The sequence below is a fragment of the Electrona antarctica genome (genome assembly GCF_951216825.1).
Source record: "Electrona antarctica genome assembly, chromosome: 20".
Classification (NCBI taxonomy): Eukaryota; Metazoa; Chordata; class Actinopteri; order Myctophiformes; family Myctophidae; genus Electrona; species Electrona antarctica.
In genome coordinates, this window is record NC_136801.1 from 38,895,253 (window position 1) to 38,921,166 (window position 25,914).

A 25,914-nucleotide genomic window follows, 5' to 3' on the forward strand; every position below is an offset into this window, starting at 1 on the left:
TGTAGAGTCAAAACTCAGAAATTGACAAAATCTGGTCAGCATGACATCTCACACATCAGAAACTACATCTCCCAGAATGCAGCAGCAAGATGGCTGCTCGTTACCTGATTAGGAGCACCTTAAAAGGAATGGAGCTTCAGTCATTCAAACAAACACCAGATGCAAACAGCAAAGACAACTCTTGGGTTCTACCTCCAAAGACGCCAATGGTCGGTGATATTGTATTGTATTGTTTTATTTACTTATGTATGTACTGTTGTTACCACTGATGTGGTTAAATATGGCTAATTGTGTTTAGTAGCTTCAACTGCTTCAGTCTGAAGTGGGGAAGGAACACATTAACTTGCTTGAGAGTTGGATTTCATTTATGTTTAATAGTATCTCTTTACAAAATAAGACCAAGTTAGAAATTATTAAGAATTTAAAAGACTACTACAATATGGACAATTCATGTTAAAGGTTTAAAATGCCTTGTTCAATTAGAGCTGATCTACAAGCTTAAGTTCAGCTATTTTCTTTAACTACTTATTCAATTTAAAATGCTAGATGTTTAAAGGTGAAGTAATTTGAAATGTTTCAAATGTTGACTTTAATAAGTTAATTTAAAAGACATTTAATTTAAAAGACATTTAATTTAGGCATTCATTGTTTAAGAACACTAATTGTTTAAAGACATTTGATTATTTAAGAATATTTAATGTTTAAAATCAAGAATGGTTACAAATAACCTGTTGGTTTGAAAGGATTATCATTTGTTGTTTGGCAATGTTGTTGATCTTTTGTTTCTTTGTGTTCGAAGGTTTTCAACCTAACTGAAATGACCAGCCAATCACCAATGAAGCCAACACTGAGCGTAAAAGTTGGAAAATAAAAAATCATTGGATTGAGTTGGAAATTGGAGTTGCGTCCTTGTATGTCCTTTGGAGTGGAACAGAGTTGAACTTTACAGTTCCACCTCAGGCTCTCTGGTATAAGAAGAGTTTGTAGTTGTCCGTTCAGGATATCAATACTTTCTGATCTCATCTGACTGTGGACTCCAGGCTTGAAGTGAAGATGGACTCTCTCAACGCCACCTCAAATGATTCTGCTCAACAGGGAGGACCCAATGATCACCAAGACCTCTGTAAGTTACTTACTGTGTCTATTGATATACAGTATGCCATAAGGATGTTTTTTTTTTAATCTAGTCATTTGTTTGTTTTGATTTATTTTAGCATTGACTACCAGTTTTGTGTCTTTTCTAGAATATAAAACGATTGTGGAATCGAAATATAAATGGATGCTAAATTGATAATTGGGTACATTAACTCTACACTAGTTTTTGCTATTTTAAGTCCAGGAAGGCCTCTAAACATCATTTCCTTTTTCTTTCCAATTCAGTGTTGCATCAGTCTGGCGTCCCTGTTCTACCAGAGGTGAATGAACAAAGAAGCTTGGCTAAGCAAAAATGCCACTGCTGTGATCAGTGTGAAAAACGCTTCCCTACAATGTCTAGACTTAAAATACACCAGAGAATTCACACTGGAGAGAAACCCTATGGATGTGATCAGTGTGGACAACACTTCTCTCAAAAGTCCAGCCTTAAAAGCCACCAGATAATTCACACTGGAGAGAAACCCTATGGATGTGATCATTGTGGACAACACTTCTCTGACAAGTCCAACTTGAAAAGCCACCAGAGAATTCATACTGGAGAGAAACCCTATGGATGTGATCAGTGTGGAAAACGCTTCCCTACAAAGTCCAGCCTTAAAAGCCACCAGATAATTCACACTGGAGAGAAACCCTATGGATGTGATCATTGTGGACAACACTTCTCTGACAAGTCCAACTTGAAAAGCCACCAGAGAATTCATACTGGAGAGAAACCCTATGGATGTGATCAGTGTGGAAAACGCTTCCCTACAATGTCCAAACTTAAAACACACCAGACTATTCACACTGGAGAGAAACCCTATGGATGTGATCAGTGTGGACAACACTTCTCTCAAACGTCCAACCTTAAAACACACCAGAGAATTCACACTGGAGAGAAACCCTATGGATGTGATCAGTGTGGACAACACTTCCCTACAATGGGAAATCTTAAATCACACCAGAGAATTCACACTGGAGAAAAACCCTATGGATGTGATCAGTGTGGACAACACTTCTCTCAAACGTCCAGCCTTAAAAGCCACCAGAGAATTCACACTGGAGAGAAACCCTATGGATGTGATCATTGTGGACAACACTTCTCTGACAAGTCCAACCTGAAAAGCCACCAGAGGTTTCACACTGGAGAGAAACCCTATGGATGTGATCATTGTGGACAACACTTCTCTGACAAGTCCAACCTGAAACGCCACCAGATAATTCATACTGGAGAGAAACCCTATGGATGTGATCAGTGTGGACAACACTTCCCTACAATGGGAAATCTTAAATCACACCAGAGGATTCACACTGGAGAAAAACCCTATGGATGTGATCAGTGTGGTCACCGCTTCTCTCAAATGACACAACTTAAACGCCACCAGATAATTCACACTGGAGAGAAACCCAAATGATCGTGATGTATGTGTGGAAAAGCCTTTGGTGTATATATATTTTTTGTGACCATACAGCTGTATGTATAGATCGATTTTGTTTAACTTGTTAATGGATTTTCTTATTGGACATTTTTCAAGACATTTTAAATTAGACACATTGTCTGTGACAGGGAAGAAATGAGTGCACATAATCACATTTTGTACATGTGTTGTAAGTATGGATGAAAAAAAGAATGTGTTACAAAATACATATTGTGTACGTTCTTATATATTATGGCTACAGCCATTGGTCAAATATATGAAAGGGGTATTTCACAGTTTGGGGCCATTTTAACAGAAGTCCATATACAAGCTTCCCATTGTATTTTCAAACACCATTTTAACCATGTTAGATTCATTGAACATATCCTGACGAAGACCCGAAGGGGTCGAAACGTTGTATCCTCCATGAAATAAAAATGTTTAGCTCAAGGCCGGTGTGCGAACTACATCTCCTTTCATCAGATTAATTGAAAACACCCGTATTCTGGTGACTGATTGTCAATGTTTGCGGGTGAGTGATTTTTATTACTTTAAATTCATTTTTTGGTACAATACTTTTTCTACTTGATGAGGCTCTTTTTATTTCCTTTTTTAAATATTTTTTATTTTATGTTTGACATTGCACTTTGACATCACAAGATGTATTCTCTCTCTTTCCTACTCAGATCATGTTCTCAAATGGCCAATTATCTGGTTACCATTCTCTCTCCATTCCAACTGAGAGATAGAGAAAATAACACACTTATGAATATAGGCCTAATGTATTTTATAGTGATATATGTGGTAAGCACATGTGAGCATTTTTTAAATTAAAACCTGTGAACGAAATATTGTGTCATAAGTTCTTAAATTCACAGTACTTCTCTTCATAGTAGTGGTCAATTTTATTATTAACACATTTAACACTATGAAATAGTAATAATTATGTTAGTGAAATGGGTATGGAGACGTGGGAAGAACTCTGTTACTGCACAACAATATAGCAATGATTACTAGAGCTATTTTAACAAAACATATCCCTTACACAAGTTAAAGCACCTTTAACATTTTACAAAGGATAATAACAATAAGTTCGGTGTGATAGACCTATTTCTGTAGTTCTGTTGAAACTCAGAGTCAAAGAGGTGTAAAATGGTCTCAGTTCATCCATAATGTGATCATTAACAGGTGATCTGTCCAATTCCAGACAACCAGTGACCATTAACACGTTTAATCTCTGCATTTGAATATAGTCTATAGTGGATGAATCAGCCATCATCATTTAGCCTGTTTACATTTTAACCTGGGGAAAGAATGTGTGCTTTGTTCATTATTTAGCATTTGAAAAAACAATGAATGAATGAATAAAAGTGCAGTCACCTATTGAAACTAATCCCACACACCTGAGTGCTCCTCATTCCCTCAGAGCAACACAACCTGAACAATGACTTAAAGTTGTCCAGGTTTCCCAGGTGTACACAATACAGTTGTTGATGTTATTGTGTCTGTTGTTAATAACAATGTAATGATGGATATAAGATATAATTATTATACGGATAATGACTTATCCTGTCTGTGACAGGGACGAAATGAGTGCACATAATCACATTTTGTACATACATGTGTACAAGGATGAGTTTTCTACAGGTACTTCTGGTCTGCTTTGAGGCAGGATTCCAGAGAAGAAGGGAAGATATAACCTCATTGTCAGCTCTGCAGCAGTGGCCGGCAAACTGTGTTCTTCTGGATCAGACTAGTGAATTAATACAGGGAAGGTTGCCGTATATTAGATTAGTCGATGGGTAGTGTCACGTTACCAGACTGTTGACTCTCGCAATTTCCAAATGCTTTCATCATACAGTCTGGAGCCACGGAAGAGCTGTCATCAGAAAATATAAAGCGGAAGCGTTTCGTCTTTCGCTCAAATTGATCTGTCGCGCAAATTTATCCAAATATAAATAGAAATCATCTAAGCATATATAGCTTGTTGCTTAGCAGAAAAGGAAATAAAAAAAATAAGCTCTAAAGATATTTTAAAAGATATTTTCGTGAACGGAAATGGCAGCTTCCTTACTCAGATTTCGGGAGCTGTAGTTCCAGACTCTATATAACATGGCCTTCTTCAACTTTAATCTAGATGTCAATGTTTCTGTGTCACTTATAAAGGGGACCTGGGTGCGTTGCACTAAACGGTCCGGGTGCACAACATACATCATTCCATCAATAAATTAGTCATGTTCTACAAGTTATTTCCATTAGGAGAGTAGTATCAAAACAAGAAAATAATAAAATAAAACAAAAAATATACAACACAATAACCATATACCATATGGTTATTTTGTTGTATATTTTTCCATCTGTCTGTTTGTTACGCCTGCTGGGGAAAACTGAAATAAAACAAGAATCCTAACGGATAACGTGAGTGCTGGTATTTATTCCTTCAGCGTATACCTTCCAGAACCTTGTTTGATGTACAAAGAAAGCAGTGTCGTTGCTAGTTACTGAAACCCAGTAACTATAGTTACCGTTACTACTTCATTTCAAAAGTGACTCAGTTACTTTGCTGATTACTTACACCAAAATGTAATGCGTTACTGTGAAAATGTACTTTTTAGTTACTTAACAATTACATTGACCGCAACAATTCTTTTCAGTTTCGGTCCATTCATGTGCCATAAGGGTATTTTAAAGAGACGTGCCTTATTCAAGGGGCAAAAATGAGCCCAGGCATTAACCCATTTCGGGCGGGAACCCCTTTTGGTGTTTTAAACATTATGTTATAATTTAGCTATTGAGAAATAGCAGATCTACAAGCTCATAGCGCGCCACCGAGTGGCGCGCTACGAGCTTGTAGGTCTGCTATTTTTGAAAAATCGTGAAAATATTTATTTCAGAAAACTGGAGGATTTAGAAGATTTTTTTTAAATTTTGAGGTCAGGCCTGAATGGGTTAACCAGACGGAGTTAGCTCACGGATAGGCAATCCTATAGTGGGAGGATCGCGGACCACCCGATGCCTTTTTTTTTGTAAAGCGCGCCACAACCGTAATCGGCCGTAAATAAAGCTAGTTTTGATTAGAATCGGAATTAGAATCCGAGAGAAAAGGCCGTTAAGATTTCGTGCATGCATGTGTGTGTGTGTGTCGGGATACGTCCCCGACCCCGACTTAATTTCGTCTCTATAAAAGTAAATTAATTGACTCACTGCGCTGGTGGCACTCGTAAATATTGGAGGTCCTTGACATGAATATGTTTGCGGCCGGGAAATGAGAGAGAGAGAGAGTCGTTTAGTTAATTGAAACACGTTGTCATTGGCGCAGTCATCTTAATATTTCATTGACGAGGATTTACTATGTCTCCACGGCAACCAACTGCTAATTGGAATGGCAATGTATTGTGTTGGATGGAATGGAATTCATTACTATACTATTATACTCCTGTTATCCATAACCAGAGTTGGGGTCCGTTACTCAAAAAAGTAATACACTACATATTACACATTACTTTTGAAAAAGGTAATGCCTTACTTTACTTGATTACTTCCTGGAGAAAGTAACTTAGTTACACTACTCGTTACATTACTTTTGCGTTACTCCATAAAATCGCCTGAGATGCATTGTCACATAATTTACCACCACTTAACAAATCTTTAAAATCCTAATAAGGAGGACATACACAAGATCTTTCTTTATGCTCTTTACCAGGTTGTGGAGGAATAAAACAAAATGGGCCTTTCCAAAACGGTCTAGTGCAGGTTCTTTTGACCTTGTAAAACGTGTTCTATGCAAACTTCTTTGCAAACTTCTTAATTCTTTAAGTACATTGTACATGTTATGTAACAGTGACAGCAGTGGCTTTCAATCAGTGGTCCGTGGACCACCAGACACCAGTGAGCCTTGAGGGTGTTCCAGGTGGTCCCCAGCTAAATGATGGAGAGTTGGTAACCAAATGGACACTCATTAGATATTTAACCCTTATATCTTTAACTCTTGATAGTGTAAAATGAAACCAAATCCATTTGGTATGATATATGGTATGATATGAAAATGGTTGAAAACCACTGTACCACAGGTTCTCTAGGCAAATATTAACCCAAAATATATTCAAATAAAATAATGAGACTGAGAGAAATCAGTAGCCTATATGTTCACAGTGCTTTAGGATCCCTTTCTTTATGATGTCGAGTTCCCTGCTCCATTGCTCATTAAATGTAGTTTTTCATTTCGGCATATTTGGTTTATTCATCTCTGCATTAACTAACTAGCGAGTGATTGTGAGAGCACACATTCTACAACAAACAAACCAACCCTCCCACTGGCAGTGTTGCCAAACTTGCCAGGTTTTGGGAGAGAAACAAGCAGCCATGTCTATGAAAACAAGCCCAAAAGAAGCCTGACTGGGCTATTTTATAAAACAAGCCCAAAGTCGCTTATATAATAAGCGGACATGGCAACACCCCAACGTCTGCTCTGTCTCCGTTTATGACAGTGGGAGTGAGTGTGGCCGGCTCGATGTGGAGCTGAGCAGCGCTGCGGAGATTTTAATCCCGAGACGACGTAAATGACAGTTATGACACAAGCACTGTATATCACAAAAAACGGACAATGATGTGTCCAGCCAGAGGTTGAGGTGGGAGGGAGGACGACAGGTGGGTCTAAAACCGGACGTCTGGCCACCCTACGAGTCCATGACAGTAACAAAAAGTGCTGTGCTGCTGCTGATCTGACACCGGTTTGAAATGTTCTAGTCCGCGACTCCGCTAGTGCGTTGCCAGCACAACCATTAGTGTTCATGTTCAACTCATCTCCGTTGTGTGCATTATTCTCCAAAGCAACACTGCTGAAAGCAGCCACATGACGCAAGTAACGAGTAACTGCAGCGCTACAGCGACCAGTAACTGTAATGTGATTATCAATTTGGAGGAGGAGTGTCGTTATATTACTCGTTACCGACCAAAGTAGTGTGATTACAGTAACGAAATATTCCGTTACTCGTTACACCCAACTCTGTCCATAACACAATGTTACACATAATTACTTTCACATAATTATATATATAGCCTTTTCCTCTCCAATTTAGCTGTTAATTGGAAATTGATTCCTCCCCAATTGTGTGTGTTGTCACTGCTGTTCGTTCCTAAGTTCCTACTGCCTCACCTGAATTCAAAATATAGTTAAAAAAAAAAGTATTGGCATCAAAATGTAGCCTACTTCAACTACCAAAAGTATAAAAGTACTCATTATGCAGAATCCTATTTCAAGTTATCAAATGTATAAACATCGAGCGGATCTACAAGCTCACAATGCATCGGATCGTGACACGTTGTGAGCTTATAGATCGGCAAATTTCCAAATGGCCAAGCCAAAATGTGTAAAGGGCTGAAGTGGTTAATGTATGTATTGTAATAATAATCTAAATCTACAAAGTAACGTAAAGTTTTCAAATAAATGTAGTGGAGCAAAAGTACAATATTTGCATCCGAAATGTAGTGGAGTAGAAGTAAACGTATTGAAATTTGTAAATACTCAAGTAAAGTACAAATTCCTCAAAAGTATACTTGAGTACAGTATACTTAACTTCTTTACTGCCACCTAGTGTTCAAAAGCTTTGACCGCTTCTCTGCCGCTGGTTCACTTCAATGCTACGGAGCTTGTTGTCCTTCCGGGTTAAACAGGAAGGCTTCCGGAAGTGGAACGACACCACACAACACAGCCCACAGCCTTTAGCTAGCAGTACAACCAGCTACATTAGCCCACAGCCTTTAGCTAGCAGTACAACCAGCTACATTTTCTCAGCGATGCGATACAAAATCACAAATGATTTACGATCGTCGGGTGCGCGCCGGCTCACCATGGGACAGCTCTCTAACCTTTGGAGATACGGCGCTTTGAAAATCGGGTTATAATGGAGGCTCAACGGAGCTGGATTTTAAAAAAAACATCGCTGCTGGTGAAGAAGGAGGGCTATTCTACCCGGAGCAATGCTAAAAGGTAAACAGACGGACGGCGCGTTCATACAGTAAACGTTTGTCTACGCTTATAAACGTAGCTGGCAAGAACAGGTCCCATAGGGGGGGCAACGTAGATGGTAAGATAAGAATTAGGTACATTTAGTTAGTTACTTTCCACCATTGTATCTGGTATTGACACTTTTTTCTTAAAGGAGCATTCAGTAATTTGGAAAACCACCCAGTCCGCCCGGTAACAAAATGTGCTCTACAGTGGGGGGAAGTGCAACAGGCCAACAGCATGTGCACTAAGGCCCACCCCCACTCAATCATGATTGGAAGAAGGCCCCTCTCATCCTGATTGGATGAAGGCTTTGCCACACGCCACCAAAACTGAAACTAGGGTTTTTTGACCCCAGGGGCTCACTGGGGACAGGGAGGAACTCCTTATATGGTCAGCACACTCTATAGTAGGCAGGATTATCCAGAAAAAAAGAAAAAATAAGTGATATTTGAATTAAGTCAAATCACTGAATATACCTTTATGTGAAAAATTCTGACTACTTCTTCCGGCACTGCAAACACCCTAGTCATCATCATTTTTCGTACTGCGGTCGAGATCATAGATTTCACAATGCCACGCTCAGACTTTCCGGTCCTTCATTGCCACCCCCAGTTCCTGCTTACTGATGCAGGTGTCCCTATAGAGCGTCGCAGTCCCGCCCTCTACCATGGACCAGGAAATGATTCTCCGTTCATTTTCCTCAGACATTTCAGAAAGTATTTATTTAAAGACGTTTACGCCGCGGACAAAGCCAACTCGAGTCGTGACAAATCATGACAACAAACACAATTTTTGGGGCCGAAAAAATAATTAGAAAGAAGAAAGAAACAGCAGGTTACAACACTTTTTTTGTTGTTTTTCTTCTATGTTATTCTAATTATTTGTTTGGTCCAAAATATTGTGTGTGTTGTCATGATTTGTCACGACTCGAGTTGGCTTCGTACGACGCTTAAAAGGTCTTTAAATAAATACTTTACGAAATGTCTATGGGAAAAATGCATTGGGATTAATTTCCTGGTCCATGGTAAGGGGCGGGACTGCGACGCTCTATAGTGATGAGTTTACAACACCATTAACATTTCACAGAGGATAATAATAAGTTCCATGTGATGATAGACCTATTTCTGTAGTTCTGCTGAAACTCATCAGAGTCAAAGAGGTGTAAAATAGTCTCAGTGCATCCATAACATGTGATCATTAACAGGTGATCTGTCCAATGCCAGACAACCAGTGACCATTAACACGTTTAATATCTGCATTTGAATGTATTTTCTATAGTGAATGAAGCATCAGCCATCATAGCGTGTTTTAACCTGGGAAAGAATGTGGGGTTTGTTCACTATAGCATTTAAAAAATGTTTTTAATAAAGTGCAGCCACAAGCCTATTGAAACTAACAATGACTTGACTTGTTTCCCATGAATATAGGATATGAGTATTATAAGAATGACATATCCTGCTCATGAATGAATACCTTACACTTACACTAAAGGATTTCACAGGCCTACACATTGGGATTTCACTGTAAATATAGATAAGTGATTAAATGAGAACAATAGAGCACAATTTGCTACGAGACTTTGAGGATTTGACAATATACTCATTTGTTGTTAGGCCGTACCAGTCCTGTACAGAAACCCCACCACTGTCTTCTAAAGTCGAAACTAATTGAACTTACATTGCAACTTAATAAAATAAAAAATATAAAAGTACAGGGTGTGCGGTAGTATACTTGTTTGTACTTGTACTTGTTTGTACTTGTGTACTATTTATGAAGTCTGTTTGCAATACTTTAGGGGTGGGTGGCAGTTTGTGTTTTGAAAACAATAGTTTTGGAAAACTGTTTTTCTTGTTGTTTCTTCACCAGAGCTGGTTCTATGTCACTGAAATAATATGGAGCAATCATATAATAATGCCTCTGCTGCATGCAGTAACACTTCATTAATATCCACTTATTCAATATTATTAGACTGTACATATATTATCCAGATAGTCAGATACTCCATATTGGATATAGATATTCATATATTAAATATGAAGCTTACAAAGCAATCTCACAGTTAGCAGAATGTTGCATAGAGCTTGACCTGGGGGAGGAGTCAGAGAGGGGTGGAGCACATGCAGCAGTTTGTTATGATTGGTGGCTGATGATTCTATTGTTACACACTTTGGCCAATCAGCACCAAGCAGATAGTAGTTCCTGTTGAGTAAAAACTCAGAAATGGACAAAATCTGGTCAGCATGACATCTCACACCTCAGAAACTACATCTCCCAGAATGCAGCAGCAAGATGGCTGCTCATTACCTGATTAGGAGCACCTTAAAAGGAATGGAGCTTCAGTCATTCAAACAAACACCAGATGCAAACAGCAAAGACAACTCTTGGGTTCTACCTCCAAAGACGCCAATGGTCGGTGATATTGTATTGTATTGTTTTATTTACTTATGTATGTACTGTTTGATGTGGTTAAATATGGCTAATTGTGTTTAGTAGCTTCAACTGCTTCAGTCTGAAGTGGGGAAGGAACACATTAACTTGCTTGAGAGTTGGATTTCATTTATGTTTAATAGTATCTCTTTACAAAATAAGACCAAGTTAGAAATGATTAAGAATTTAAAAGACCACTAAAATATGGACAATTCATGTTAAAGGTTTAAAATGCCTTGTTCAATTAGAGCTGATCTACAAGCTTAAGTTCAGCTATTTTCTTTAACTACTTATTCAATTTAAAATTCTAGATGTTTAAAGGTGAAGTAATTTGAAATGTTTAAAATGTTGACTTTAATAAGTTAATTTAATAGACATTTAATTTAGGCATTCATTGTTTAAGAACACTAATTGTTTAAAGACATTTGATTATTTAAGAATATTTAATGTTTAAAATCAAGAATTGTTAAAAAGAACCTGTTGGTTTGAAAGGATTATCATTTGTTGTTTGGCAATGTTGTTAATCTTTTGTTTCTTTGTGTTTGAAGGTTTTCAACCTAACTGAAATGACCAGCCAATCACCAATGAAGCCAACACTGAGTGTAAAAGTTGGAAAATAAAAAATCATTGGATTGAGTTGGAAATTGGAGTTGCGTCCTTTGGAGTGGAACAGAGTTGAACTTTACAGTTCCACCTCAGGCTCTCTGGTATAAGAAGAGTTTGTAGTTGTCCGTTCAGGATATCAATACTTTCTGATCTCATCTGACTGTGGACTCCAGGCTTGAAGTGAAGATGGACTCTCTCAACGCCACCTCAAATGATTCTGCTCAACAGAGAGGACCCAATGATCACCAAGACCTCTGTAAGTTACTTACTGTGTCTATATGGATATACAGTATGCCATAAGGATTTTTTTTTTCTTTTTTAATCTAGTCATTTGTTTGTTTTGATTTATTTTAGCATTGACTACCAGTCTTTTCTAGAATATAAAAAGATTGTGGAATCGAAATATAAATGGATGCTAAATTGATAATTGGGTACATTAACTCTACACTAGTTTTTGCTATTTTAAGTCCAGGAAGGCCTCTAAACATCATTTCCTTTTTCTTTCCAATTCAGTGTTGCATCAGTCTGACTTCCCTGTTCTACCAGAGGTGAATGAACAAAGAAGCTTGGCTAAGCAAAAATGCCACTGCTGTGATCAGTGTGGAAAACGCTTCCCTACAATGTCCAAACTTAAAACACACCAGAGAATTCACACTGGAGAGAAACCCTATGGATGTGATCAGTGTGGACAACACTTCTCTCAAACGTCCAGCCTTAAAAGCCACCAGAGAATTCACACTGGAGAGAAACCCTATGGATGTGATCAGTGTGGACAACACTTCTCTCAAATGTCCAACCTGAAAAGCCACCAGAGAATTCATACTGGAGAGAAACCCTATGGATGTGATCAGTGTGGACAACACTTCCCTACAATGGGAAATCTTAAATCACACCAGAGGATTCACACCGGAGAGAAACCCTATGGATGTGATCAGTGTGGCCACCACTTCTCTCAGTTGTCCGACCTTAAAAAACACCAGAGAATTCACACTGGAGAGAAACCCTATGGATGTGATCAGTGTGGACAACATTTCTCTGAAATATCCAGCCTTAAAAGCCACCAGAGAATTCACACAGGAGAGAAACCCTATGGATGTGATCAGTGTGGTCACCGCTTCTCTGAAATGTCCAGCCTTAAAAGCCACCAGAGAATTCACACAGGAGAGAAACCCTATGGATGTGATCAGTGTGGTCACCGCTTCTCTGAAATGTCCAGCCTTAAAAGCCACCAGAGAATTCACACAGGAGAGAAACCCTATGGATGTGATCAGTGTGGGCAACACTTCTCTCGAATAGAAAACCTTAAAAGACACCAGAGAATTCACACTGGAGAGAAACCCTATGGATGTGATCAGTGTGGACAACACTTCTCTCAAATGTCCAGCCTTAAAAGCCACCAGAGAATTCACACTGGAGAGAAACCCTATGGATGTGATCAGTGTGGACAACATTTCTCTGAAATATCCAGCCTTAAAAGCCACCAGAGAATTCACACAGGAGAGAAACCCTATGGATGTGATCAGTGTGGTCACCGCTTCTCTGAAATGTCCAGCCTTAAAAAACACCAGAGAATTCACACTGGAGAGAAACCCTATGGATGTGATCAGTGTGGTCACCGCTTCTCTCAAATGACACACCTTAAACGCCACCAGAAAATTCACACCGGAGAGAAACCCTATGGATGTGATCAGTGTGGCCACCACTTCTCTCAGTTGTCCGACCTTAAAACACACCAGAGAATTCACACTGGAGAGAAACCCTATGGATGTGATCAGTGTGGACAACACTTCTCTCAAACGTCCAGCCTTAAAAGCCACCAGAGAATTCACACTGGAGAGAAACCCTATGGATGTGATCATTGTGGACAACACTTCTCTGACAAGTCCAACCTGAAAAGCCACCAGAGAATTCATACTGGAGAGAAACCCTATGGATGTGATCAGTGTGGGCAACACTTCTCTCAAATGACACACCTTAAACGCCACCAGAAAATTCACACTGGAGAGAAACCCAAATGATCGTGATGTGTGTGGAAAAGCCTTTGGTATATATTTTTTTTGTGACCATACAGCTGTATGTATAGATCGATTTTGTTTAACTTGTTAATGGATTTTCTTATTGGACATTTTTCAAGACATTTTAAATTAGACACATTGTCTGTGACAGGGAAGAAATGAGTGCACATAATCACATTTTGTACATACATGTGTTAAGTATGGATGAAAAAAAACGTGTTACAAAATACATATTGTGTACGTTCTTATATATTATGGCTACAGCCATTGGTCAAATATATGAAAGGGGTATTTCACAGTTTGGGGCCATTTTAACAGAAGTCCATATACAAGCTTCCCATTGTATTTTCAAACACCATTTTAACCATGTTAGATTCATTGAACATATCCTGACGAAGACCCGAAGGGGTCGAAACGTTGTATCCTCTTCTCCATGAAATAAAAATGTTTAGCTCAAGGCCGGTGTGCGAACTACATCTCCTTTCATCAGATTAATTGAAAACACCCGTATTCTGGTAACTGATTGTCATAATGTTTGCGGGTGAGTGATTTTTATTACTTTAAATTCATTTTTTGGTACAATACTTTTTCTACTTGATGAGGCTCTTTTTATTTCCTTTTTTTAATATTTTTTATTTTATGTTTGACATTGCACTTTGACATCACAAGATGTATTCTCTCTCGTTCCTACTCGGATCATGTTCTCAAATGGCCAATTATCTGGTTACCATTTCAGATTTGTCTCCATTCCAACTGAGAGAGAGAAATTGGCACACATTTATGAATATAGGCCTAATGTATTTTATAGTGATATATGTGGTAAGCACATGTGAGCATTTTTTAAATTAAAACCTGTGAACGAAATATTGTGTCATAAGTTCTTAAATTCACAGTACTTCTCTTCATAGTACTGGTCCATATTTTAACAAAAGATATCCCTTACAAGTTACCACACCTTTAACATTTCACAAAGGATGATAATAATAAGTTCGGTGTGATAGACCTATTTCAGTAGTTCTGTTGAAACTCAGAGTCAAAGAGGTGTAAAATGGTCTCAGTTCATCCATAATGTGATCATTAACAGGTGATCTGTCCAATGCCAGACAACCAGTGACCATTAACACGTTTAATCTCTGTATTTGAATACATTGTCTACAGTGAATGAATCATCAGCCATCATCATTTAGCCTGTTTACATTTTAACCTGGGGAAAGAATGTGGGGTTTGTTAATTATTTAGCATTTGAATAAACATTGAATAAAAGTGCAGTCATCACAACCCTATTGAAACTAATTCCACACACCTGAGTGCTCCTCATTCCCTCAGAGCAACACAACCTGAACAATGACTTAAAGACTTAAAGTTGTCCATGGTTTACACCAGGGGTGTCAAACTGGTGATCCGTGGGCCGCATGCGGCCCAGGGAGAGGTCCAATGCGGCCCTCGAGATGATTTTCAAAAAGGAAACAACGCTGCTACTCCCCCTCCCCCACCTGCCCCGCTAATGGCCCTGCTGTAGACTGCTTTGTCTCTGCCCAGGTGCGGAATGTTGTCACTGATGGGCTCGTTAACAGTCTATTCAACTACTAGTTGAGTTGTTGTGGATTACTCTCCTCACACTCTGATACAGCAGGACATGGAGAGGCTAACCATAGTTGTTACAGCTCAGTAGAGTTTAATTTCCCTTACCAAGTGAGGAATATAGTCACGATAGTCAAAGCAAAGAGATTTAATGATGGCTACATGTCAATTTGCCATTTTGGATATTTTTGATTAAATAATGATGATTAATGGTTAATGATTTTAACTATTTTAGAGTGGTTTATTGGGTATTTGTTCCACCTCTCATACCAAACGTCTTGTAGCCTACAACTGTAATACAAATAAAGTCAATTTATGTCAATAAACAGTCTAGACAACAAAGCCAAGTGAAACTGTAAGTCAACGCACGTGAGCTGCAACTGGCCACGGCCCTCATCAAGTCACCTTTCACGCAATGTGGCCCTTGCCCCAAAATGAGTTTGACACCCCTGGTTTACACAAATGCAGTTGTTGCTGTTATTGTGTCTCTGTTGTTAATAACAATGTAATGATGGATATAGGATATATAATTATTATACAGATAATGACTTATCCTGATTTATCCCGACTTATCCTGATCATGAGTCAATAATGCCTTGACACATGTTTCTGCACACAGGCCTACACATTGGGATTTCACTGTAAATATAGATAAGTGATTAAATGAGAACAATAGAGCACAATTTGCAACGAGACTTTGAGGATTTGACAATATACTCATTTGTTGTTAGGCCTTGGCCAGTCCTGTACAGAAACCCCACCACTGTCTTCTAAAGTCGAAACTAATTGAACTTACATTGCAACTTAATCAAATACTACTATTTATGAAGTCTGTTTGCAATACTTTAGGGGTGAGTGGCATTTTGTGTTTTGAAAACAATAGTTTTGGAAAACTGTTTTTCTTGTTGTTTCTTCACCAGAGCTGGTTCTATGTTACTGAAATAATATGGAGCAATCCTCTTAATGGCTCTGCTGCATGCAGTAACACTTCATTAATATCCACTTATTCAATATTGTTAGACTGTACATATATTATCCAGATAGTCAGATACTCCATATTGGATGTAGATATTAATATATTAAATATGAAGTTTACAAAGTAATCTCACAGTTAGCAGTTTATTTCTAGAATGTTGCATAGAGCATGACCTGGGGGAGGAGTCAGAGAGGGGTGGAGCACATGCAGCAGTTTGTTATGATTGGTGGCTGATGATTCTATTGTTACACTCTTTGGCCAATCAGCACCAAGCAGATAGTAGTTCCACCTCAGGCTCTCTAGTATAAGAAGAGTTTGTAGTTGTCCGTTCAGGATATCAATACTTTCTGATCTCATCTGTGGACTCCAGGCTTGAAGTGAAGATGGACTCTCTCAACGCCACCTCAAATGATTCTGCTCAAAAGAGAGGACCCAATGATCACCAAGACCTCTGTAAGTTACTTACTGTGTCTATATGGATATACAGTATGCCATAAGGATGTTTTCTTTTTTAATCTAGTCATTTGTTTGTTTTGATTTATTTTAGCATTGACTACCAGTTTTGTGTCTTTTCTAGAATATAAAACGATTTTGGAATCGAAATATAAATGGATGCTAAATTGATAATTGGGTACATTAACTCTACACTAGTTTTTGCTATTTTAAGTCCAGGAAGGCCTCTAAACAACATTTCCTTTTTCTTTCCAATTCAGTGTTGCATCAGTCTGGCTTCCCTGTTCTACCAGAGGTGAATGAACAAAGAAGCTTGGCTAAGCAAAAATGCCACTGCTGTGATCAGTGTGGAAAACGCTTCCCTACAATGTCCAAACTTAAAACACACCAGTTAATTCACACTGGAGAGAAACCCTATGGATGGGATCAGTGTGGACAACACTTCTCTCAAACGTCCAGCCTTAAAAGCCACCAGAGAATTCACACTGGAGAGAAACCCTATGGATGTGATCATTGTGGACAACACTTCTCTGACAAGTCCAACCTGAAAAGCCACCAGAGAATTCATACTGGAGAGAAACCCTATGGATGTGATCAGTGTGGTCACCGCTTCTCTGAAATGTCCAAACTTAAAACACACCAGATAATTCACACTGGAGAGAAACCCTATGGATGTGATCAGTGTGGACAACACTTCTCTACAATGGGAAATCTTAAATCACACCAGAGGATTCACACTGGAGAAAAACCCTATGGATGTGATCAGTGTGGTCACCACTTCTCTCAAATGGCACACCTTAAAGGCCACCAGAGAATTCACACCGGAGAGAAACCCTATGGATGTGATCAGTGTGGACAACACTTCTCTCAAATGTCCAGCCTTAAAACCCACCAGAGAATTCACACTGGAGAGAAACCCTATGGATGTGATCAGTGTGGACAACATTTCTCTGAAATGTCCAGCCTTAAAAGCCACCAGAGAATTCACACAGGAGAGAAACCCTATGGATGTGATCAGTGTGGTCACCGCTTCTCTGAAATGTCCAGCCTTAAAAGCCACCAGAGAATTCACACAGGAGAAAAACCCTATGGATGTGATCAGTGTGATCACCGCTACTCTGCAATGTCCAGCCTTAAAAGCCACCAGATAATTCACACAGGAGAGAAACCCTATGGATGTGATCAGTGTGGTCACCGCTTCTCTGAAATGTCCAGCCTTAAAAGCCACCAGAGAATTCACACAGGAGAGAAACCCTATGGATGTGATCAGTGTGGTCACCGCTTCTCTCAAATGTCCAGCCTTAAAAGCCACCAGAGAATTCACACAGGAGAGAAACCCTATGGATGTGATCAGTGTGGGCAACACTTCTCTCAAATAGAAAACCTTAAAAGACACCATAGAATTCACACTGGAGAGAAACCCTATGGATGTGATCAGTGTGGTCACCGCTTCTCTCAAATGTCCAGCCTTAAAAGCCACCAGAGAATTCACACAGGAGAGAAACCCTATGGATGTGATCAGTGTGGGCAACACTTCTCTCAAATAGAAAACCTTAAAAGCCACCAGATAATTCACACTGGAGAGAAACCCAAATGATCGTGATGTGTGTGGAAAAGCCTTTGGTATATATATTTTTTGTGACCATACAGCTGTATGTATAGATCGATTTTGTTTAACTTGTTAATGGATTTTCTTATTGGACATTTTTCAAGACATTTTAAATTAGACACATTGTCTGTGACAGGGAAGAAATGAGTGCACATAATCACATTTTGTACATGTGTTGTAAGTATGGATGAAAAAAAAACGTGTTACAAAATACATATTGTGTACGTTCTTATATATTATGGCTACAGCCATTGGTCAAATATATGAAAGGGGTATTTCACAGTTTGGGTTTGGTAACAGAAGTACACAAGCTTCCCATTGTATTTTCAAACACCATTTTAACCATGTTAGATTCATTGAACATATCCTGACAAAGACCCGAAGGGGTCGAAACGTTGTATCCTCTTCTCCATGAAATAAAAATGTTTAGCTCAAGGCCGGTGTGCGAACTACATCTCCTTTCATCAGATTAATTGAAAACACCCGTATTCTGGTGACTGATTGTCATAATGTTTGCTTTTTATTTCCTTTTTTTAATATTTTTTTATTTTATGTTTGACATTGCACTTTGACATCACAAGATGTATTCTCTCTCTTTCCTACTCAGATCATGTTCTCAAATGGCCAATTATCTGGTTACCATTTCAGATTTGTCTCCATTCCAACTGAGAGAGAGAAATTAGCACACATCTATGAATATAGGCCTAATGTATTTTATAGTGATATATGTGGTAAGCACATGTGAGCATTTTTTAAATTAAAACCTGTGAACGAAATATTGTGTCATAAGTTCTTAAATTCACAGTACTTCTCTTCATAGTACTGGTCAATTTTATTATTAACACATTTCACATGAAATAGTAATAATTATGTTAGGGAAATGGGTATGGAGACGTGGGAAGACCTCTGTTACTGCACAAACAATATAGCAATGATTACTAGAGCTATTTTAACAAAACATATCCCTTACACAAGTTAAAGCACCTTTAACATTTTACAAAGGATAATAACAATAAGTTCGGTGTGATAGACCTATTTCTGTAGTTTTGTTGAAACTCAGAGTCAAAGAGGTGTAAAATGGTCTCAGTTCATCCATAATGTGATCATTAACAGGTGATCTGTCCAATTCCAGACAACCAGTGACCATTAACACGTTTAATCTCTGCATTTGAATATAGTCTATAGTGGATGAATCAGCCATCATCATTTAGCCTGTTTACATTTTAACCTGGGGAAAGAATGTGTGCTTTGTTCATTATTTAGCATTTGAAAAAACAATGAATGAATGAATAAAAGTGCAGTCACCTATTGAAACTAATCCCACACACCTGAGTGCTCCTCATTCCCTCAGAGCAACACAACCTGAACAATGACTTGTTGTCCAGGTTTCCCAGGTTTACACAATACAGTTGTTGCTGTTATTGTGTCTGTTGTTAATAACAATGTAATGATGGATATAAGATATAATTATTATACGGATAATGACTTATCCTGTCTGTGACAGGGAAGAAATGAGTGCACATAATCACATTTTGTACATACATGTGTACAAGGATGAAAAAACTCAGTTTTCTACAGGTACTTCTGGTCTGCTTTGAGGCAGGATTCCAGAGAAGAAGGGAAGATATAACCTCATTGTCAGCTCTGCAGCAGTGGCCGGCAAACTGTGTTCTTCTTGATCAGACTAGTGAATTAATACGGGGAAGGTTGCCGTATATTAGATTAGTCGATGGGTAGTGTCACGTTACCAGACTGTTGACTCTCGCAATTTCCAAATGCTTTCATCATACAGTCTGGAGCCACGGAAGAGCTGTCATCAGAAAATATAAAGCGGAAGCGTTTCGTCTTTCGCTCAAATTGATCTGTCACGCAAATTTATCCAAATATAAATAGAAATCATCTAAGCATATATAGCTTGTTGCTTAGCAGAAAAGGAAATCAAAAAAATAAGCTCTAAAGATATTTTAAAATATATTTTCGTGAACGGAAATGGCAGCTTCCATACTCAGATTTCGGGAGCTGTAGTTCCAGACTCTATATAACATGGCCTTCTTCAACTTTAATCTAGATGTCAATGTTTCTGTGTCACTTATAAAGGGGACCTGGGTGCGTTGCACTAAACGGTCCGGGTGCACGACATACATCATTACATCAATAAATTAGTCATGTTCTACAAGTTATTTCCATTAGGAGAGTAGTATCAAAACAAGAAAATAATAAAATAAAACAAAAAATATACAACACAATAACCATATACCATATGGTTATTTTGTTGTATATTTTTCCATCTGTCTGTTTGTTACGCCTGCTGGGGAACACTGAAATAAAACAAGAATCCTAACGGATAACGTGAGTGCTGGTATTTATTCCTTCAGCGTATACCTTCCAGAACCGTGCACCCGTTACATCACTACATGGAACTATTCAACTGAGTGCTTGCTCTCATTTTCTTCTTGGCAGTGCATAAGACACTACTACAGCTGCAGCCAACCTTGAACTAAGATACAAATACATTTAAATCATCTTTTTTGGATGTGCTACCTTGTTTGATGTACAAAGAAAGCAGTGTCGTTGCTAGTTACTGAAACCCAGTAACTATAGTTAGCGTTACTACTTCATTTCAAAAGTGACTCAGTTACTTTGCTGATTACTTACACTAAAATGTAATGCGTTACTGTGAAAATGTACTTTTTAGTTACTTAACAATTACATTGACCGCAACAATTCTTTTCAGTTTCGGTCCATTCATGTGCCATAAGGGTATTTTAACCCATTTTGACCTGAGATCAGATTCTTTTTTTTTAACCTATAATTTTTATCCCACGATTTTGTAACCCGTTTTTCACCCCTGTGTCAATTATCCAATGTGATCCTGGGCTCTACACACCCTCCGCCAACCTAGTCCCCATATATGGGGGACATGAGGAGAGCAACGGACTTGTCAATCGTTCTTCGATTTTTTCAAAAATAGCAGACCTACAAGCTTGTAGCGCGCCACTCGGTGGCGTGCTATGAGCTTGTAGATCTGCTATTTTTCAATAGCTAAAGCATAACATAATGCTAACACCAAAAGGGGTTCCCGCCCAAATTGGGTTAAAGAGACGTGCCTTATTCAAGGGGCAAACATGAGCCCAGGCCTTAACCAGACGGAGTTAGCTCACGGATAGGCAATCCTATAGTGGGAGGATCGTGGACCACCCGATGCCTTTTTTTTTGTAAAGCGCGCCACAACCGTAATCGGCCGTAAATAAAGCTTGTTTTGATTAGAATCGGAATTAGAATCCGAGAGAAAAGGTTAAGGTTAAGATTTCGTGCATGCATGTGTGTGTGTCGGGATACGTCCCCGACCCGACTTAATTTCGTCTCTATAAAAGTAAATTAATTGACTCACTCACGGCTAGCGACGGAGGCACTCGTAAATATTGGAGGTCCTTGACATGAATATGTTTGTGGCCGGGAAATGAGAGAGAGAGAGAGAGAGAGAGAGAGAGAGAGAGAGAGTCGTTTAGTTAATTGAAACACGTTGTCATTGGCGCAGTCATCTTAATATTTCATTGACGAGGATTTACTATGTCTCCACGGCAACCAACTGCTAATTGGAATGGCAATGTATTGTGTTGGATGGAATGGAATTAATTACTATACTTTAAGTTCCTGTTATCCATAACACAATGATCACATAATTACTTTCACATAATTATATATATAGCCTTTTCCTCTCCAATTTAGCTGTTAATTGGAAATTGATTCCTCCCCACAAATTGTGTGTGTTGTCACTGCTGTTCGTTCCTAAGTTCCTACTGCCTCACCTGAATTCAAAATGTAGTTAAAAAAAAGTATTGGCATCAAAATGTAGCCTATACTTCAACTACCAAAAGTATAAAAGTACTCATTATGCAGAATTATGCAGAATCCTATTTCAAGTTATCAAATGTACTGTAGGAAAAAACTATCGCACACCTAGCAATCAGGCGTATGCACAGGTGCGTAGGCCAGTGGACATCAAATAAAGCAATAAGGTACACCCGCACACTGTGTATCTGCTCGGCACAAGAGTATTGTCTTATTTAATGAAGCAACGTTTCGGTCACTAGGGACCTTCCTCAGGCATCAAATGTATAAACATCGAGCGGATCTACAAGCTCACAATGCATCGGATCGTGACACGTTGTGAGCTTATAGATCGGCAATTTCCAAATGGCCAAGCCAAAATGTTTAAAGGGCTGAAGAGCTTAATGTATGTATTGTAATAATAATCTAAATCTACAAAGTAACTAAAGTTTTCAAATAAATGTAGTGGAGCAAAAGTACAATATTTGCATCCGAAATGTAGTGGAGTAGAAGTAAACGTATTGAAATTTGTAAATACTCAAGTAAAGTACAAATTCCTCAAAAGTATACTTGAGTACAGTATACTTAACTTCTTTACTGCCACCTAGTGTTCAAAAACTTTGACTGCTTCTCTGCCGCTGGTTCACTTCAATGCTACGGAGCTTGTTGTCTTTCCGGGTTAAACAGGAAGGTGGGGGCTTCCGGAAGTGGAACGACACCACACAACACAGCCCACAGCCTTTAGCTAGCAGTACAACCAGCTACATTAGCCCACAGCCTTTAGCTAGCAGTACAACCAGCTACATTTTCTCAGCGATGCGATACAAAATCACAAATGATTTACGATCGTCGGGTGCGCGCCGGCTCACCATGGACAGCTCTCTAACCTTTTGGAGATACGGCGCTTTGAAAATCGTGTTATAATGGAGGCTCAACAGAGCTGGATTTAAAAAAAACATCGCTGCTGGTGAAGGAGGAGGGCTATTCTACCCGGAGCAATGCTAAAAGGTAAACAGACGGACGGCGCGTTCATACAGTAAACGTTTGTCTACGCTTATAAACGTAGCTGGCAAGAACAGGTCCCATAGGGGGGGCAACGTCGATGGTAAGATAAGAATTAGGTACATTTAGTTAGTTACTTTCCACCATTGTATCTGGTATTGACATTTTTTTCTTAAAGGAGCATTCAGTGATTTGGGTGATTTGGAAAACCACCCAGTCCGCCCCGGTAACAAAATGTGCTCTACAGTGGGGGGAAGTGCAACAAGAAAATAAACCTGTATCACTATCATTTTTCGTACCGCGGTCGAGATCATAGATTTCACAATGCCACGCCAGACTTTCCTCAGAATCAAAGAGGTGTCAAATGGTCTCAGTGCATCCATAATGTGATCATTAACAGGTGATCTGTCCAATGCCAGACAACCAGTGACCATTAACACGTTTAATATCTGCATTTGAATGTATTTTCTATAGTGAATGAAGCATCAGCCATCATAGCGTGTTTTAACCTGGGAAAGAATGTGGGGTTTGTTCACTATAGCATTTAATTTGTTTTTTTAATAAAGTGCAGCCACAAGCCTATTGAAACTAACAATGACTTGACTTGTTTCCCATGAATATAGGATATGAGTATTATAAGAATGACTTATCCTGCTTATTTCTGCACACAGGCCTACACATTACACAATAGGATTTCACTGTGAATATAGATAAGAAATGAAATGAGAACAATGGATTTGACAATATACTAATTTGTTGTCCGGCCTTGACCAGTCCTGTACAGAACCCAGACCACTGTCTTCTATACTACCAAATTGAACTTACATTGCAACTTAATACAATACAAAATAAAGGTACAGGGGATGCGGTAGTATACTGTTACTTAGATGTGAAGCCTTGTGTACTTTCCCTTTTTACCTCCATTATGATGAATTCCTGTTCTGTTCTTTGTCTATATAGAAGTGTCTATTTGTACGTCTCTAAATGTTTTGATGAATTGAACATGGTGGACCCTATTGTAAACAAGTGTAATGGTTAATTGGGTCGTCCACTCACAGTTAACAGCCTTTGTACTGAGTTTGTGCTTGAAATGTACTGTAATTCTGCAAACTGTTAATACATATTTCAATCAATCAATCAATACTATTTAACACTTCTCTCGAATGTCAAGCCTTAAAACACACCAGAAATTTCATATTGGAGAGAAACCCTATGGATGTGATCAGTGTGGAGAACATTTCTCTAGAATTGCAAACCTTAAAACACACCAGAGAATTCACACTGGAGAGAAACCCTATGGTTGTGATCTGTGTGGACAACACTTCGCTCAAATGTCAAGCCTTAAAACACACCAGAAATTGTGTTTTTCAAATAAAACCAGGCCTTTCCTCCTTCATATTACTGTTGATCAATTGTATTATTATCACATTTCACATTATGCAAGCATAATAATGATCTTAGTGAAGTAGGTATGGAGACATGGAAAGACTTCTGTCTAGCACACGTATTTGTATATAGGCCTTATTTATTTTATAGTGATATGTGTGGTAAGCACATGTGAGCAGTTTTTAAATTAAAACCTGTGAAAGAAATATTGTGATATAAGTTCTTATACTGTAGAGCCCATGGGCCTTCTTCTCTTCATGTTACTGGTCAATTATATTATTAACACATCTCACATTGTGAAATAGTAATAATTATGTTAGTGAAATGGGTATGGAGACGTGGGAAGATCTCTGTTACTGCACAAACAATATAACAATGATTAGTAGAGCTTACAAGTTACCGCACCTTTAACATTTCACAAAGGATAATAATAATAATAAGTGCTGTGTGATAGACCTATTTCTGTAGTTCTGTTGAAACTCAGAGTCAAAGAGGTGTAAAATGGTCTCAGTTCATCCATAATGTGATCATTAACAGGTGATCTGTCCAATGCCAGACAACCAGTGACCATTAACACGTTTAATCTCTGTATTTGAATACATTGTCTACAGTGAATGAATCATCAGCCATCATCATTTACCCTGTTTACATTTTAACCTGGGGAAAGAATGTGGGGTTTGTTCATTATTTAGCATTTGAATAAACATTGAATAAAAGTGCAGTCATCACAACCCTATTGAAACTAATTCCACACACCTGAGTGCTCCTCATTCCCTCAGAGCAACACAACCTGAACAATGACTTAAAGTTGTCCAGGTTTCCCAGGTTTACACAATACAGTTGTTGCTGTTATTGTGTCTCTGTTGTTAATAACAATGTAATGATGGATATAGGATATATAATTATTATACAGATAATGATTTATCCCAACTTATCCTGATCATGAGTTAATAATGCCTTGACACGTGTTTCTGCACACAGGCCTACACATTGGGATTTCACTGTAAATATAGATAAAAATAGAGCACAATTTGCTACGAGACTTTGAGGATTTGACAATATACTCATTTGTTGTTAGGCCTTGACCAGTCCTGTACAGAAACCCCACCACTGTCTTCTAAAGTCGACATTAAAAGTACAGGGTGTGCGGTAGTATACTTGTTTGTACTTGTACTTGTTTGTACTTGTGTACTATTTATGAAGTCTGTTTGCAATACTTTAGGGGTGGGTGGCAGTTTGTGTTTTGAAAACAATAGTTTTGGAAAACTGTTTTTTTTCTTCACCAGAGCTGGTTCTATGTTACTGAAATAATATGGAGCAATCATATAATAATGCATCTGCTGCATGCAGTAACACTTCATTAATATCCACTTATTCAATATTATTAGACTGTACATATATTATCCAGATAGTCAGATACTCCATATTGGATATAGATATTCATATATTAAATATGAAGCTTACAA

General features: G+C 38.5%; 3 protein-coding genes across 3 annotated transcripts in view; 2 read left to right on the forward strand and 1 right to left on the reverse strand.

The window, feature by feature from the left end:
* The window catches only part of reck (reversion-inducing-cysteine-rich protein with kazal motifs), a 223,380-nt gene that overhangs the window by 44,602 nt on the left and 152,864 nt on the right, over positions 1–25,914 (reverse strand). The gene's annotated exons all lie outside the window — the stretch shown is intronic.
* Positions 66–2,965, forward strand: LOC306913358 (uncharacterized protein). The gene is made up of 3 exons (XM_079489959.1): positions 66–209; positions 800–1,123; positions 1,381–2,965. Exons 2-3 carry the CDS (start codon positions 1,054–1,056, stop codon positions 2,547–2,549), a joined length of 1,239 nt encoding a protein of 412 aa, XP_079346085.1. The 5' UTR covers positions 66–209; positions 800–1,053; the 3' UTR covers positions 2,550–2,965.
* On the forward strand, positions 10,868–14,368 carry LOC306913353 (uncharacterized protein). The gene is made up of 3 exons (XM_079489954.1): positions 10,868–10,971; positions 11,538–11,851; positions 12,109–14,368. The coding sequence occupies exons 2-3, from the start codon at positions 11,782–11,784 to the stop codon at positions 13,611–13,613; spliced, it is 1,575 nt and encodes a 524-aa protein (XP_079346080.1). The 5' UTR covers positions 10,868–10,971; positions 11,538–11,781; the 3' UTR covers positions 13,614–14,368.